General features: G+C 40.3%; 1 protein-coding gene across 1 annotated transcript; it reads right to left on the reverse strand.

Annotated features, from left to right (window-relative positions):
- Positions 1-1,629: 1,629 nt before the first annotated feature.
- Positions 1,630-7,288, reverse strand: FAM111A (family with sequence similarity 111, member A). Its single transcript, XM_008581377.1, has 3 exons — positions 7,166-7,288; positions 3,549-3,939; positions 1,630-3,470 (listed from the first exon to the last, which is right to left on the reverse strand). The coding sequence occupies exons 1-3, from the start codon at positions 7,244-7,246 to the stop codon at positions 2,092-2,094; spliced, it is 1,851 nt and encodes a 616-aa protein (XP_008579599.1). The 5' UTR covers positions 7,247-7,288; the 3' UTR covers positions 1,630-2,091.
- Between the last annotated feature and the right edge of the window lie 11,336 nt (positions 7,289-18,624).

Below are 18,624 nucleotides of genomic sequence, written 5' to 3' on the forward strand. Positions count from 1 at the left end.
AAAAAAATAGCAACGAGCACACCTAGTGCCTAGATCTTGGCTTCTAATACCATGCTCCATTAAAAGTAACCAGGGCTCCTTGCAAAAATAACTGATTCTAGAGCTGGGTCAGGAAATATGTGAGAAGCTTGGAGCATCTTGTAGTGGCAGAACGTAAGGAAGTGCTCAGAAAACAAACAAAACACACTGGTGGGGGTATGCCAAAGCAACACAAGACCCAACCTAAAGTGCTCCTAGTGGCCAAAGCCAGGACAATTTGAGCAAGAAAATAACGTAGTAGAGGATTATAACCCAAAGTACAAGTGTACCCACGAGTCCATACTGATATTCATAAATTACTGAATAAATAAATGGGGAAGGACAGACAAATATCCCATAATGATTCCAAGTAAATTATGTAGATATTCCAGGAGTACCTACATAAGGAGGGAGAACATAACTTCTCAGTCCTTAAATGTGGGCTGTGCATAATGACTTCCCTCCAAGATTACACTGTGGAAGTGGGGGGAGTAACCTTACAGTGGAGAAACCTGCCAAACGCTACTTCAGACAGGTGATCAAGGTCAACACTAATATCATAAATCATGTTGTAACCTTGATATAAAGTGAAAATAACACTTTTTTATGATCTTCCTCTCCAAAACCCGTAGCCCAGTCTAACCATGAGAAAAACCTCAGACAAATTCCAACAGAGCAACAAAATAGCTGAGCAGTACTTTTCCTGTCGAGGTCATCAAAAACAAGAAAAGCCTGAGAAACTGTCACAGCCAACAAAAGCGTAAGGAGACATGACAACTAAGTCTAACATGGATGGGATCTTGGAGCAGAAAGAGGACTTTAGGTAAAAACAAAGGAAATCTGAATAACGTAATATAATCTTTAAGATATCCCTCCTGTATCTCTAATAGTATATAAATATGAGAAGAGTGGATATTACCCTCTGAATTTCAGGACACATATATTTTGACAGTTTTAGAAATATGAGGATTTTGGAAATTCTAAAAGATTTTGTTTGAGATTACTGGTAAGAAAGCATGTAGCTCCTTAGTTAACATTAACTGCAGCCCCAAGTTTTGCCACTGATTGACCCACACATTTTTTTTTAAAGTTGTTTATTTACTTTTGAGCATACATATTTATGGCATACAGAGTTGACGATCAGTATTTGCGTACAGTATGTGATGATCAAATCAATATTATTAGCACATTCATCATTACAACTCATAATTACTCTTTGTATCCCTTACCCAATTACTCCCTAACCCCCTCCTCCTCCTCCCGCTTTCCCACCTCTAATAACTATAGGTCTGTTCTCTCCTTCTGAAAGTTCTACATTTTATTGTGACCTGCCTGCCTGCTTTCTTTCCTTCTTTTCTTAGTTCCCATTTATGAGATGAGTGAAGACATGCAGTATTTCTCTTTCTGTGCCTGGTTTGTTTTACTAAACATATTTTTCTCCAACCTCATCCATGCTGCTACAAATGGCAGAATTTCATTCTTTTTTATGGCTGAGTAGTATTCTGTTGTGTATATATATCACATTTTCTTTATCCAGTTATCCGACGATGGATTTAGGTTGTTCCAACTCTTGGTTATTGTAAATAGAGCTGTGATGAATGTGGGAGTGCAGGTATCCCTTCAACACGATGATTTCCATTCCTTTGGGTATATACCCAGAATGACCCACACATTTTTCTAAGCACTCATTTTCCATGTGTCAGATATTGGAGATAATCAGATGAACAAGTTCAGGGTCCTGTTCTTAAGCAACTGAATTTAGGGGATGACATGGAAGATGAACAAATCAATAGTTACACGACTTTTAGTGTCATAAAACTTATCACTTAATCTTATCATTGCCTAACTTTAAAATAGGGGTAATGGTCCATCTCCCAAGGTGTTAGAACTAATTTTTCTTGTGCTTAGAAACATGCCTGGCATATAGGAAGTGGGTCAATAATATTAATTATTATTGGGTTTTGATGAAATTGACCATTTTGGAATTTAGAAAACCATCATCAATGCCTATAGAAAAAAACTCCGTAGACAATTCCCTTGAAGTTAGTAAATAGACTAAATTCTCACCAGTCTTCAATCCTCATCACTAACCATTTCTACATCCTGCTGATATATACATACTTCTTTATACCATATTTTATGTTTTTCCTTAATATCAAGGAGGATGGATTCCATAGTACAGCCAAACTCAATGATACTGGAAATCCCTTCTAAGTGCCTATAAGCGCAGCCAGCAGTATGCATGGCCACCAACAAACCTCTTGAATCAAACACTGGGGAGCCAGAAGCCCCAAAGAAAAAAGTGGTGTCATAGGTAATCACATCAGGGCTGTGGATTTTTTTCTGGAAATCTTTGTGTGTGTACAGATGTATATATTGCGTAGACCAACTGAAGCCCTCCGCTTCTCTAAACCGTACATGTTCCAGACATTTCTTTTCTCGCTCATCCTGCGGGATGATAGCACAACGATCAGTAGACTTTCTTTCTCCATCTGGATGGCCAATAATATATATCAACCCACTCGATGGTGCAGGAGTAATTTCATTATATAGTCCCACAGGTACTGGTTGTCCATTTTCCTTCAGTTTCAGGACAGCATAGTCAAGGTCTACATCAGATATCTCAAACCAAGGTTCAATGAAAAAGCAATTCTCTTCTTTTTCTGGAAGCTCTTCATAACTAAATGTAACCCTTACGCATTGAGCGATTATGCCGGCCCACTGACTTGACTCTATTCCTTTTCCCACAATGTCACTTATTACATGCCGACAAGTGAAAATGAACAATTCTCTAAAAACGAAGCAGGTGGCAGCACCCCTATTTCCATTGTTGTCCCAGAATATGTACCCAACTGAGTCACTGAGATGTGAGAGAAGTTTTATGACTTTAACTGGAGTAGCATTTTTTATCAGTTTCCCAAACTTTGTTTCGTAACATTTAAGTAATGCATTCCCCTTTCTTTTCTTCATTTCTTTCTTGAAGTTTTCTCTGATTTTTTCACTTTCTATTCTCAAACGGGGGTACTGGTCCACAATTTGTTCTTTCAACGCACAGGTGTTTCTCTTCTCTGACTCTGAATTCTGAGGGGCTACTGCCCTAGGGCCCATTGTTTTCTCAACCTCAACCTGAAAGGTCTTGCCCTCTAATCCATCCACTGCCTGGGTGCTTTCTACGATGGAGTTCAGGTTGTGAATGAGTTTCCAGTTATCACTCTCCAGAAAGGAAAGAAATCTGCCATCCTTGCACAAAGCGTCCTTGATGGTTTCTCCTTTGAAAGCATAGACGCAGAGTTTGTACCCTTCTTTGTGAAGTTTTCCACATTTAACAATCCTTTTTATCTTTTTCCCAATTGGGTGAATATAAAATTTGACACAGTCAGTAGATGACTTGTCATGCCGGCCAAATACTTGGTTATTTTCTTTCTGCTCATCTTTACTTTGGTAAAATGTAACTGTCACGTGGCAGCTTTCAGGAAAACAACTGAGGGGCATTCCAAGGTTTAAATACCCTTCGATTCCTTCTACTCCACACACTGTAACTGTCACGTGGCAGCTTTCAGGAAAACAACTGAGGGGCATTCCAAGGTTTAAATACCCCTCAATTCCTTCTACTCCATACACCAGCATTTCTTTGCCTTGCTGAGTTTTTATCTCTTCTTTGACAGCCTTAAGAGTGTTGAGAGCCACATACAAGCTGTCCTTCTCACTGTGTGTGAGCACATATGGCCTGTCTCCAGTTTTCCTGTGGTTTACATCCAGGGTAACTTTAATTGTCTTATTTGGGGGCACAATTGGGTCATTTGGATTTTTCTTAGGTAAATGGGATCTTTGGCCCTGGGTGTTAGTTATGTCTCTTGAACATTTTCTAGGTTCCTTCTTCTTTTGAGGAATATTGGAATTATTCTGTTGTCCTTTAGGGACCTAAAAATAAATGCTAGATATTTTAAACTCTGAATATGGCCCTAGTCTTTTGTTTCTCTTTTCAGTATTCAATTCACAAATTTCCGTGGGAAACTCAGGACCAATCTTAAAAGGCTAGCAAACAAAATTAAATCAGTTTGACTTAGAATCTAAAATACAAGCTGAGTTTCCTGTCATACTACTACACTCGTGCATCTTTCTGAGAAATACGCAGGAAGAAACACAACTGTTTTCCTAGATGCATCAAAACAGAGACTCTTAAAAGTCCATCAGCTTTGGCTGGCCTGCTAGCTCGTTAGTTAGAGTGCAGTGTTATAACACCAAGGTCAAAGGTTCAGATCCCCTTACAGGCCAGCAACCAAAAAAAAAAAAAAAAGTTTACCAGCTCTCTCTATCTGAAATAGTGTTATTTCAGATCTTGCTTGTTATTTTCAAGTATCTGATTTTTCCCTTTTCTGAGCATAATGATGGATAGCACCAAAAATTTTGCTCTTAAAATACTGAATTCAGCAAGAATAGGTTACCATGATTTATTATCAGGCATTAAATGTTAAACAAAATCTTCATTAGTTAACTAATCATTTGCTCAGAATAGTATAGTTTTTTCTAATAACAAATACTTTCATTCACCTAGCATCTATACTGAAAAGAACTCAAATTGTTTCCTCTATTATGCCAATTAACCCAAAATTCTATGAAACGAAGAGAAACAAGTATGGCTTATCTGTTCTTTCGATGAAGAAACTGAGGCACAGAAAGTTTTTCTTGTTAAGTGCCTTTTCCAGGGCAACATAAAAACTAGTAAATAAAGTGAGTATCAGAACTCCAATTCTTAGTCCAATATTTTTGCCATTAGACTATACAGTAGTCCCCCCTCATCCACCAGAGATACATTCCAGGACCCCCAGTGGATGCCTGAAGCCTCAGATAGTACTGAACCCTATATACATAGTAGCATGTTTTTTCTGATACATAGCTATAATAAAGTCTAATTTATAAATTAGGCACAGTAAGAGATAAACAATAATAACTAATAATAAAGTAGAATAATTATAATAATACACTGTAATAAAAGTTGTGTGAATGTGGTCTTTCTCTCAAAATATATTACATAAATTAAAATAACTGACTGCAGTTGATCACAGGTAACTGAAACTGTGGAAAGAGAAACTGTGGAAATAGAAACTATGGATAAAGGGGGACTACTGTATGTTCTCTTTTTTAAGTCTTATATTCATGATTCCCATTTTTATAGGGCATTTTCTTAAGTACTAAGGATGGGGGGATTACATAAGAATTAATCAATTAGCAGAAACTTAATGAAAAATTAAGAGCATCTGATTCCTATGTCTAAAAGATACGTTTTTCCCAAATCATATTCCTCATGGCATGGGTATCAAGAGATACAGGTTCATGTGCCAGCAATGCCGCTTTCTGGTAATACAAACAACAATGCCAGGAATGATGTAAAGATTAAGTAGAATATTGTTACATGGCCATGCCTAACACAATGACTGGCCCCTAACAGGTTAACTTTTGTTTTCCTTCTTTGTAATAATACTAATACTCCAGGTCAAAAATAAGTCAAAGGAACCGAAAATAATATAAATTAACTCTGGGCATGCATTCCATCTCTCCAAGAGCATTCCTTGAGCTTAATACTATCAGAAATACCCTTGTCATGCACCCTGTTGGAACACGGTAATGGACTTCCACCGATTCAAATGATTCTTGGGCAGATACAGACAGCTTTGAAAGGGGCAAGTGATAGTATGTGATCAGAAATACCCTTGTCATGCACCCTGTTGGAACACGGTAATGGACTTCCACCGATTCAAACGATTCTTGGGCAGATACAGACAGCTTTGAAAGGGGCAAGTGATAGTATGTGGTTATTCGCCCATTCTGTCATGGAGTAGGACAGGGAAAAAAGGAATCAAGCTTTTCTTGGCTTTTCTAGATACTTGGACTGTTGTAATTTTCTAGAACCAGGATAAAAGCAAACAAGTGAAAGGATTATAAGTTGCATTCCCAAATGCTTGCCACTTCTCAGCCTCCTTGATAAATTCAAGGAGCATTTTAGACTCAGAAAGGATACAATGGTTTGACATAATAACAGCCCAATTAGTAAAAATAGCCCTGACTTCATGCCGGTAAACTTAAATCCAAGTCTTCATGCTCCTCCTGCCTATGCAACAACTCATTTCTTTTCTGTCTTCCTCATAAACAAATTGGGGATAATAAAATCCTCCCTGCCTGACAAACAAGGTTATGCTAAGAATAAATATATAGGAAATTGTTTTATAATTGTAAAGCACTATACAAATGAAAGTTATTATTATGATTGGATAGATCAGCTATATTTGGAATGGCATATATTTTCATGCTATGAAATAGTATTAATTTTGTTTTTATTTCATAGTTTAATATATTGCATTTGACTTTTTGTTGTTGTTCAGGAAGTTTTACAATAGCTTTTTATTAAAGGCTGCTTTAATATAGGTGAAATTTGCATTACAACTCCCTTTCCAACTGCCACCTCCCAAAATAGAAAGAATAAAATGGATGAGAAAGATTTGAACTTTTAAAGTATTTCCAACACACAATGAGGTAATTTCTTGGCAGGAAGAACTATAAAACCCAGTGCCAAGGATGGTGTGAAGGTTAATTCAAGGTGTCAATTTGATTAGATTACGGAATGCCAAGAAATTTGGTAAAGCTAACTTTTAAGGTGTGTCCATGAAGGTGTTTCCAGCAGAGATTAGTATGAGAGCCTGAATGGACTGAATGGGAAATACCCACCCTCAGTGTGGGTGGGTATCTTCCAATCCACTGGGGGCCCAGAGCAAACAAAAAAAAAACGATAAAAAAGGTGAAGCTCTCTCTCTATCCACTGGAGCTGGGATACACTCTCCTCTCCTGTCCACGGACATCAGAGCTCAAGACTCTTCAGCTTTTGGGTTCCAAGACTTACACTTAGGACACCATCAGCTTCCCTGATTTTGAGGCCTTTAGACTTGGACTGAGCCATGCTACTGGCATCCAGTTTGCAGATGGCCTGTCCTGGGACTTTTCTTCACAATCACATGAGCTAATTCCCCTAATATATCCCCTCTCATATATTTATAACATATCCTATTGATTCTGTCTCTCTGGAGAACCCTGACTAATACAGATAGCTACATTTAATATTGGTATATTCCATAAATAATATTTACATACATACCTGAGAAAAATAGTGCTCGATTTTCATATTACTCTTTTCATCAAATGAGACCTTCTGTGATCTCCGCTTCTTACAGCTCATGATGGCTTGCAGATGAATAGACAGTTCAGCTGAAAAACTAATTTTGAAAAATTTAGCAGTAACTTCACAGCTATCACTAATTGTACAGAAGAAAAGATTAACTGGGGTCCTATGTAACCCCGTTCCCTTTAGCTCTAGCCTCGCTCTCCCTGCAGATGTTAATTTAGCAAGTAGATAATTTATCCACCAACCATAATCACCCCAACAACAAAAGCTCTCTTTTATAGAGCACTGTACTAAACACTGTGAAACTTATCTCTAACTGCCAATCCCCATAAATACTGTGGAAAGTAAGTATATCTGCATTTTGCAGATGGGGAAAGTTATCACTTAAAGAGAGTGGCTGGGGCCGGCCTGTGGCTCACTCGGGAGAGTGCGGTGCTGATAACGCCAAGGCCACAGGTTCGGATCCCATATAGGGATGGCCTGTTTGTGTGGTGCTGACAACACCAAGTCAAGGGTTGAGATCCCCTTACCGGTCATCTTTTAAAAAAAAAAAAAGAGAGAGAGTGGCTGATTTGCCCAAAGCCAGAGCTATGTGGCAGAAAAGAGATTCAAAAGCAGGTACAAGTACACTACAGAAGAGTTTGCAGTTGGAGAATTCAAAAGTGTGTTATGGTTACACTGAGGTTGAAATCTGGTCTCCACTTAAGTTGAAGATGGAAAGGGATGGTAAAATTACAGGGAAATGGATGGGAAAAGAACTGGGTTATATCGATGAAGACAAAATAAATTTGGAATGAGATTTCATAAAGAAATCTGGAAGTTTGGAAAGTTTTCCCAGGATGATAGTTGGGAACCTTAGTTGCTGCTTTAATTTTCTATTAAAATAGAAAATTAAAGTAGAGAGGTATTTTTCCCTCTATCTTTCCTTTGATGTTTTCCCAGAAGAGAATGAATAATTTGAATAATAGTGATAAAAACCACTAGAAGGATAAATACTATTGAGGACAGCAGCAGCATGTCTGTCCTTAATACCCCAACAATACCTAAAACAATGCCTGGCATATGGCAGGCCCTCAATAAAGATATATTTATAAAAATATATTTAATAAATAAATGGAGTAGGCATATAAAGTACTACGCCCAGTTCTCGGTGCTTTTCATAAACTACCTCATGTAATTCTTACAACCCTATGAGATAGGTATTAAAAGGGTCCTTCAAAAAGTTCATGGAAAAATAGAATTAAAAAATATTATGACCAGCTGGTCAGTTAGCTCAGTTGGTTAGAATGTGGTATTATAACACAAAAGTTAAGGGTTTGGTTCCCCTCACTGGCCAGCCAAAAAAAAAGAATATGAATCTTTCTATGAACTCTTGGAAATACCTTCATATTAGTCTCATTTTACCAACAAAGGACTTGAACATCTGGAAAGGTTAAACTTTTACTCAAGTTCATAAAACTCCAGAGAGTACACTTTTGAGGCTTTTTATTATGAACATTTTCTAACAACAACAACAAAAGAATAATATAATGAACCTCTACATACTTATCACGTAGAGACATTATTCATTTTTTGCAAGTTGACATCATCTTTTTATTTTATTAGATTAATTTACATTTAGAGACATCATGATATTTTAAACTTAATTATCAATTTTCATCTCTAAAAAGTAAGGACTTTTTCTTCTATAATCAGTATACTAATTTATTCACAGCAAGATCCAATTGAGGTACACAAGTTGCCTTTGATTATGTCTTTTAAGTCTCTTTTATTCTAGAAAAAAGCTTTGATTTATTGAAGAGAACAGATATGTTCTGTACTCTTCACCTCCTGGGTTGCTTCTTCACATTCTTGTTTAACTTATGCTCCAGTCCCTGCACTTCTTGTCAAGTGGAAGTTTTCTAAAGACGATGTTTATTCTCTGAACCTTTATATTATGGAGCAGGAGCCTCGACCTTCTCGTTTACCGGTAATGAGCTGCTAAGGAAACCCCCTTAGCCTCTCTGAGTCTTATTTTCTATTTTTAAAAGGTGCATTGATTCTAGATGAGACAATGAATATGAAAGTTACATCAATTACATCAATGTTAGTTTTTATATGACTGAGTTCAAATAGGTTGCCACTTACTAACTGCACAACCTTGGGCATGTTAATTATCCACTCTGCCTCATTTTCCTCACCCTAAGATGGGAGCAGTGTTGGAATCCACCCCCAATGTTATGAAAGTTAAAAAATGTGATGCACGTACAGCCTTTTGAACAGTGCCTGAAACATACCAGGTTGCCCAGTAAATATTACTGCTACTGCTGTTATCAATATCAATATACTTACCTCAGGGATACGTTGCAAACAGCAGAGAACCTGGGGGAAACGTAAGACCCTTGAAGGCAGGAACTTATTGCCCAACAAGAAAAGTTGGGGGTCCACTGTGTCTGTCGATGATGTCTCCTCTTATGGAGTTTGAGAGAGGACCCAGGTGCTTTAGGAGTGATTAATAGACACAGACTGAAAAAGGAAAACAGGTACATGCAGTCCACCAGCACGTACTCGAGCAATCCCAATGGAAAGGGGCAAGAGATGAATACCCCAATTTCCTTCCCCCAACCACATCGTTTCCCTTATCCAGACTAAAGCACGTTATATCAACATGTGAAGTGCCTTTAGCGATGCTCCTTCCTAATCCCTGTTTTAGAGTTTAAGTCAAGGTTCTACTGAGCTAAAGCACTTGCTTGACTCTCTGCAGTGAAGGGGTAAAGCAATAAGCCTGCTCTAGGTTCCACCTCCAGCACACCTGACAGCCCTCCCTTGCAATTTCTCGTTTCTCTCAACCTCTCCTTCCCCACCGCCTCCTCTCTACCCCACTGTGCGCTCTCCCCAACTCTCCCCCACCGCCGCCTTTCTGCCTCCTCCCCCCGCCAACCCCCACACTTCCCGCTTCCCTCTCGTGATTTCTTTCTCTTCTTTTTTCTCAGCCGGGTTTTCTAGAGGCAGGAAACGCGGCTGACCCTGAGCCTTGTCCAAACCCATCAGCACACAGTGGAACCAGAAGCAGCCGCTGAAATATAAAACCTGTGTCCCTTGGCCCTCCTGGGCGTGGGGTAGGGCGCGGCACGGTCTAAGCCAGGCCTCAGGGTGGGGGCCCAGCGCCTTCCTCTCCCAGCTGGAGAGCCCTGGGCGCTTACCATCTAGGCTGGGGGCCTGCCCAGCTGCCAGCACCGGCACTCGAATCCGGCGCGCAACGCAGGTTCGGCTCCTGCTGGAGAAAGCGCGGACGCAGCGAGCAGCCCAGGAGAGCGCGCCCGCCCCAGGGCAAGACCGGCAGGGAAGCGCGGGGTGGGGCCACGGGTACGGTGGCCCGCCTTGAGGGAACTGCTGTCTGTCTAATAAGTTTCTTTCATTTTCACATCCACCAGGCCTCTTCCCACCTAAACCTCCTCCCCACCTCTCCCACCGCCATCTATCTCTGTTCTTTGCTGCTTTGGACAACCGGGTAGGTGGGGACACTGGCTATTCTGGGCCTCAGATAGCTCGAGTGAAGAATCCCACGCTGTGTTTCTTTCGGACAGCCTATCAGTCTGAAACAAAACCTTCCGAACTTCTTCATCTCCAGGGCCAGCTTGATGGGAAACAGACTGATGGGAGCCTATGCCTGTTCCCTATGAACTTTTACACAAGTACAACAACAAAAAAATGACAAGAACAGAGACAAGTTGTAGTGTGGCTACTAATAAAACATTTTCAACAAGCACAAAAGTTTTTAAAAATCTGATTAGGCAATCAAAAGGATTCCTAAAAAGCTTTCTTTACTCGCAGGGACAAAATAAACTGAGCACGTGAGAAGCTCAACAGAAAAAAAAAAAAAAACTGGAATTCAATCTGATGCAAGATCTACTTTCCCTACCTTTGAGGTCAGAGAGTGCCTGAAGAGGAGGTTGAAGGGACCTCAGTGGAACACACTGATTCTGAGTTGCAGGGTGTTGGCTGTGGAAGCAGCATCGAAGGTTGATTTAGTCTTGCAGGGTCCTCCTAGAATGTCAAATGTCAGCTACCAGAAATATCAAAACAACCTATTGATTAGACAGAACTAAATTTATTGCTTACTGAGGTAAAGGAGAACAGTAACATGACAGAATTTTGGTATTATCTCAGAAAAGGAAGAGCAAGGTTGGGCTGTGTATTGAGATGTTGAAGTCTGTTTGAAGTCCACTGTTTAATGTGGGGGATTGGTTAGGATTGGGTAAGCACTGGGTAACAGTTTAGGATTGGTGGATATAACAAGGCTAGAGTTTTGAGGTAAGGGTTCAAGAAGTCTTGGGATATAAATAGTTCTTTGATGTTTTCTACTGAAGAGTGGTTGGATCTTTGAGGAAATTACTGAAATAAACAATAAAGATATTTGCAAATTTCCAGTCCCTGGCAAAAGTTTCCTGGAATAGTAAATCATGGTAATGTAGTTAGGAAGCCATGGCTTCAGTTCTCACAATGGGGAACATGCCTGAGAAATGAGAACGGAATGAACATTTGTCACTTACTCAGAGTATTTTATCCTGGAAAAAAGTTCACTCCGAAAAACTCATTTGGGATTATTTGTTTGCTACTCACAGACTTCAGACACAGTGGAGGTTGATTTTCTTAGGAAGCATTTTTGTAAAGTTACCATTGGGTTCTACAGATATCAGTTTATAAAAATTAGAACATGCTCTCCCTTAGGCACTGCAAAAGAAATGTTTACACATCCTTTCACTTTGGCACTGTTCTTTCGACGTTTCCAGGGACAGCACTTATTTCACCTTTCAAGAACAACAGCATCCAGGTATGCAGGTATTTTTCACCCCCCTCTCCACCAGCCTGAGGTTCTTCCTGCCAACAAATGCTCCTAAAGCTCCAGGTCAGCAACAGAACCAGGGGATAACCCACCTAAGAGGAGAGTCCGTCCCAAACCGAGATTTCACTCACCTGCTCTTGAGACTTCGGGGGACCTTTTCCTACAGCCACTGACATCCCATCTTTCAGAGAAGGAACCAGTTTGGGGACTGGCGCGTCTGGCCAAAGACACAGAGATGGTGAATCCGTCTTTTCTCATTAGATAGCAACTCGCCTACTGCAAAAGCCGATGCGTGGTGCTGATTCGAACATCACGTGTTGCACACAGATATCGATATTCAGCTCTGCACCCCACAGACATGTACAGTCAACTATGTTACAATAAAAAAAAATTAACTTTTAAAAAATAAAAATTAAAACTTTTTTTTAAAAAAGAAAAGAAAAAAGCAGTGGGCTCACCCGCACTCCCTAAGCGGTCCCCCTCGAACCGGACCTTGCCCGCCGCCCACGGCCTTCAGTGCCCACTTCTATGCTCGAGTCTTCCGTATCCCCGAGTATTCGAAAGGGTACAGGGGTGCGGGGTCGGGGTAGATTGGGTTGGGCGGGGCTAGAGAGGCCGCGGGAACGTGGGATGCTGGGAGGGGGAGGAGCTGCAGCTGGAGCCCCGCGAGGGTGGGGACGTCGCCCCGGGTGCCCAGCAGTCCCCGCCTAGAGATCATGGGGACGGAGGAGGCGAAGAGGCACCAGGTTGGAGTCTGCAGCGCGACACCTGCTTCAATACGCAGGAGGCTCTGAGGCTGGGTGGGTGAGTGGAGAGGAGGAGGTTTGGGCGATTCCCAGGAGACCGCGCCGCAGCATGTGGGACAAGCCCCAGAGTATCTACACATGCAGTGACTTCAACAATATCAGTGTTTGCTCCAAACAATACAACTTCACTCTGCATAGCTCACTGAGATTCTTTTTTTTTAAAGCGTAAGGGGATCTTAACCCTTGACTTGGTGTTATCAGTGCCACACTCTCCCAAGTGTGCCATGGGCTGAAACCATTTTTTTTTTTTTTTAAATTTTTAAAAGATGACCAGTAAGGGGATCTTAACCCTTGACTTGGTGTTAGCAGCACCAGGCTCTCCAATTGAGCTAACTGGCCATCCCTATATAGGGATCCGAACCCATGGCCCTGGTGATATCAGCACCACACTCTCCCACAGGCCGGCCCAGAGATTCTTTTCTTAATTTCCAGGCAGTATCTCAAAGCCTGTCAAGCACTATCAAGTCAGCTGGAATGACAGGATACTCATCAGAGTTTGGGGTCGCCAGGACAGCTCTCCGAAACAGTGTCCTCAGAGTGTTGAGCAGTTTCAGCCCCAGTACTCTTTCCCGTCTCTTGCTTGTCATTGAAATTTTGACTGCCCAGAATCCACAATAGAAAAAAGAATCAGCCAAATCCTGATTCTTTGGTGATCATCTCATGCACCACTCTCAGGGGTGTAGAAACCTCTAAAGATTCAAAGAGTGACAGTGAGGTGTGCCAAAACTTTTATACAGTTTGTGGCTTTTTTGGTTATTGTTGCCTTTTTTAGGGCACTAGTGGTTAATCCACTGAGAATGTGTTTGTGCAGATGTGAAGCATTATCTGTGGCATTTTATTTTCTCTCTCCTCCTCCTTTTTTTTCCCGACTGTTTTTCTCCCATTTCAACTTACTTGTATAAGCAAAATAGCGATTTTAACAGAGAATAGGCTTCACACTTTCGAAAACATGGATGTTAAGAATTCGACATACTGATAAAATTTGTTTCCAAGCTACAAAATTAAGATTTAGTAGAAAGTTTATTCAAATGGTTTTGATAGATTGAAATATCAATGCACAAGAATGTAATAAAACAGAGGATATGAGACGTGTACCTCCAGCTAATATCTGTGCAACTAAACCTATTGTGCAGCCGTATATCTATCACATTCTTTCTGAAATCTTTATATAATTCTGTATCATTTTAATCATTTTTATTTTTAAAACATTTCTGTCTTGGTAAGTTGTGTGTTGGCTTATTGGGGAAAGGGCATAAAATGAAAAATAATTCTTAAACCTTATACATATTTGCAATGCAATGAAATACATTTTGGGTTTAGCTGTAGGAAAATAACATTTTTTGGATGAAAGATTAATGTCACTTTTTCTTTGTTATCCTTGCATCTTCGCCATTTTCTTGATTTATATTATTAACTAAGTTTTCCTACCTGAAAAAAAGTATAAGAGTGATATTTACTTTTCTTGGAGCAAACTTGGGCTATTTATTGTTTTTGATCAAATTTCAGACAAAATAAAGTCTTAATTTCAAAGTTATAAAATATACCTAGTGAGATCTAAACCAAATAAAATTCATATTCTAAAGACTACAAGCTAAACAAGTTTTAAAGAACTATTTTGGCCATTAAACTTATTTATTATTATTATTTTTTCTTGTCTTCTAAAGACCAGAGTTCTTATAATTACTATGAAACTCCTAAGAACAGTTTGGGTTCCTTGTCAGTGCTTCCTCAGGCTATTTCTTCATTCTTAGATTAGGAACACAGAAGACAAATCTTTTCCAGCATTAGCCTAAAGGGTTTTGCTCCACACTTAGTTTGCTGTCAGTAGTAGCTTGCGTTGGGGGAAACCTCTTCCTTGATGGGAAGAAATTACTTTCTACATGCAAGTTCAAATATAAAGGTAACAGTATGGGATGAATTTTCTTCCACACCCATATACACCTTTTTATTTCTTGCCTTTTGATTTTATGTAGTTGCACAGTTAAGAGCAGAATGAATTTACCACAGTATCATTCTTATTTATAATTCCTGTGTTTGTTATCCTGCTACAGAAATGAATTCTGTTATTATACTCAAAAATTACACTGTTATCTGACTTCTTGAAAAATGTGTAAAAATAATTCTATTGTGGTTTTTCGTAGGTTTATACTCTACAAACATTAATTTTAATCAAACACTCATATATATATGTGTATTAGTCAGGGTTCTCCAGAGAGACAGAATCAGTAGTATATGTTATAATTATATGAGAGGGATTTATTAGGGGAATTAGCTCATGTGGCTATGAAGAAAAGACCCATGATAGGCCGTCTATAAAATAGATGCTGGTAGCATTGCTCGGTACTCATGTGGCTATGAAGAAAAGACCCATGATAGGCCGTCTATAAAATAGATGCTGGTAGCATGGCTCGGTACAAGTCCAAAGGACTCAGAACCAGGGAAGCTGGTGGTGTCCTTGGTGTAAGTTCTGGAACCTAAAAGCTGAAGAGTCTCAAGCTCTGATGTCCACGGGCAGGAGAGAAGAGTGTATCCCAGCTTCAGCGGACTGAGAGAGAGCTTCACCTCTTTCCTCTATCTTTTGTTCTCTCTGGACCCCCAGCGGATTGGATGGTTCCCGCCCACACTGAGGGTGGGTCTTTCACACCCAGGCCACTCAGACTTTCATACTAATTCACTACTGGAAACACTCTCATAGACACACCTGAAAAGATTGCTTTCTCAGTTTCTCAGCATTCCTTCATCTAACCAAGTTGACACCTAGAATTAACCTTCACAATGTGTATGCTGTCTAAACTATTTTTTTTAAAAGTCTTTGGAGAACTGGAAGAACCAGAGGTTGAGTGTGAAATATTCTTCTCAAATCTTCACCCTTTCCTGTAAGCATGTGACCCGTGCCTTTGCAGTTCTTCCCCACCCCATTAATTTTGGGCTTGGACATGTGACTTGCTTTGGACAGTGGAATATGGATAGAACCAACACTGCTGAGCCTGACCCTGAGAGCCACTGCATCTGTTTGCTTTTCTTGCAGTTCTGTGTCATTGTGGAGAAAAGAACATGATAGTAGTACCTCATGAGGTGGCATGAGTCTTAATGAGGTAGTCTGTGTGATGATCCTTGAAATATACCTGGCACAAATGCTCCATAGGTAGTAGTCTCTGTCATTGTTAATTCTCTTAATACTACCACGTTATTCTGTTTTGGTGTGTGCTTGTCTAGAAGGTTGTGCACTAGATCAAAGGTTGTGCACGATTTTTAGGTTTCAGATAAATATTGCCAAGTTACTCTACAGAAAGAATGTAGGTAATTACTCTCCCACCGGAAGGAAGGGATGGTGTTCATTTCAACTTAAGTTCGAAAATGTTATGAGATCAGATGCTTATGAGCCAAGATCATATAAACTCCAGCTCCTCCCGAGAGCGGGAAGGATTTTAACCTTAGGTTCTCATAGCATCCTAGGACCCCCCAGGGAGACTTCATTTGCAAATCAGAGGTTAGCCCAAATCCTTGGTTCCCTAACTTTAGTGTCCTTAAGAAACACTTGGGGCACTGATAACACCAAAGTCCAGTGGTCTATCCCTGTGCTGGCCAGCTGCCAAAACAAAACAAAACAATCCAAATTGGGGTAGTTGCTTAAAAAATGCAGACTTAGAGCTAACCCTATATATATATATAATTGTTCAACAGGTCCAGGGTGAGGCCCAGTACTTGGCATCTTTTTAAAATCACCCTGGTGAGAAACTCTGGCTTAGACAATCTTTAAAGCCAAATGCTACTTTAAACATTGAGCTCTTTTTATGCACTTCACAGATATTAAGTCACTCAACTGTCACAACACCTGTGAAGGAGGGCAATTCTTATGACTCCATTTTACAGAGGAGGAACCTGATGTCTTGGTCTTAGCACCTACACCTTGCTTCCTCTCTATCGTTAGATGACCCTCTGAGACCCCAGCTCCCCAGCACCTGGGCCTTGCTGTCTTCCACTCCCGCCACTCCCACTTGTCCTTCTATGACTCGCCATCCCCCGCAGCTCCCAGGGTGCTCCTTGACTCTCAGCTCCCCAGAATGAGATCAGCATGATTAGGAAAGTCCCCTAAAAACCAACCACACCCCTCCAGAGAGTTTCTTCAGGGTGGGTGGAGTTTCGTGGCTGTGAAGTTTGGAAGCTGGTCGTTCACTCCCATGTGCTCCTGTTTGGCCCATCTGCTGGTCTAAAGGTGCTAGAACTGAGGGTGGCTTAGCCTGTTGGGGCTCCCTCAGTTTCCCTGGGTTAACAAGGTCTCAAATGCCCTTCTCTCCATCACTCCTGATATCCTGGATTATTGAAAAAATTAAAGGGATTCTTGGTACACAGCTAAGCAGTCTGCTTTTATTAATTTAGCTGCCATTTATTTCTGGCCCGGAAAAGGACACAGCAGGCCAGACCCTTAAATATATTATGTGTAAGTTAGATATTTTATGTAAACCAATATATTACATAACAGGAAATTTAATTTCTTAACTTTCAGTTTCTTCCTAGCCTATTTATAGCATCAGCAACAAAAGCACACTGCAATGGCCCTGCCAGCTGCAAATGTTTTCTGCTCCCTGAAGCCCAGCAATTAATTTACTTACCCAGCCCCTCCTCTCTTGCCAGCAATTGAGAAAGAAGTTGAACCACATGACTGGACTGACAAGAATCATTAGCCAGAATTCATTTTGAGTGGCTGTCTTTTAGTTCTGCTTTAACTGTGTAACTGACCTTCAGAATAAGCAAAAACAAGATAAAACAAACAAAAAAAATACATAAAAATTTATCACAGAGGATGGATCCTCATGTTATCTCACCAGCAAGGCTAGGACCCACCCCTGATTTTCTCTCCTTGGCTGCCCTTTAGAGGGTTGGATGCAGCCAATGAGGATTATGTAACAAAGACAGAAGGGAAGCCCTATAGGAGCGCCACCACCGGGTCCTCACCTTTAGCTGATTTGTATGGTTCTAATACAAGTATCTGTTGGGATAGTGGTCTCTTGAATGGGCTTTATGGGATAGCTGTTACTTGCTTTTTGTTGATATATATCTAGGACCTACAAACCTAAAGCATTCTTTCTTTTAAAACAAACAAACAAGGTCCATCCATGTTGTTGCAAATGGCAGTATTTCATTCGTTTTTATAGCTGAGTAGTATTCCATTGTGTAGATATACCACATTTTCTGTATCCACTCATCCGATGATGGACATTTGATCTGTTCACTTGTCTTAACAAGTTCAAGGAATTGTGTGTGTGTGTTTGTGGGTGAATTAATTTGTTTATTTTTTTAGCTCCCACCAATAAGTGAGAACATGTGGTATTTCTTTTTCTCTGTCTGACTCGTTTCACTTAATATTATTCTTTCAAGGTCCATCCATGTTGTTGCAAATGGGAGTATTTCATTCGTTTTTATAGCTGAGTAGTATTCCATTGTGTAGATATGCCACATTTTCCGTATCCACTCATCCGATGATGGACATTTGGGCTGATTCCAGCTCTTGGCTATTGTGAAGAGTGCTGCAATGAACATTGGGAAACAGGTATACCTTCGACTTGATGATTTCCATTCCTCTGGTATATTCCCAGCAGTGGGATAGCTGGATCGTATGGTAGATCTATCTGCAACTCTTTGAGGAACCTCGACCTTGAAAGAATAATATTAAGTGAAACAAGTCAGGCAGAGAAAAAGAAATATCACATGTTCTCACTTATTGGTGGGAGCTAAAAAAAAAAATAAACAAATTAATTTACCCACAAACACACACAAAAAAAACGGGGGGTGGGGGGTGG

This window comes from Galeopterus variegatus, unplaced genomic scaffold (genome assembly GCF_000696425.1).
Source record: "Galeopterus variegatus unplaced genomic scaffold, G_variegatus-3.0.2 Scaffold2340, whole genome shotgun sequence".
NCBI lineage: Eukaryota > Metazoa > Chordata > Mammalia > Dermoptera > Cynocephalidae > Galeopterus > Galeopterus variegatus.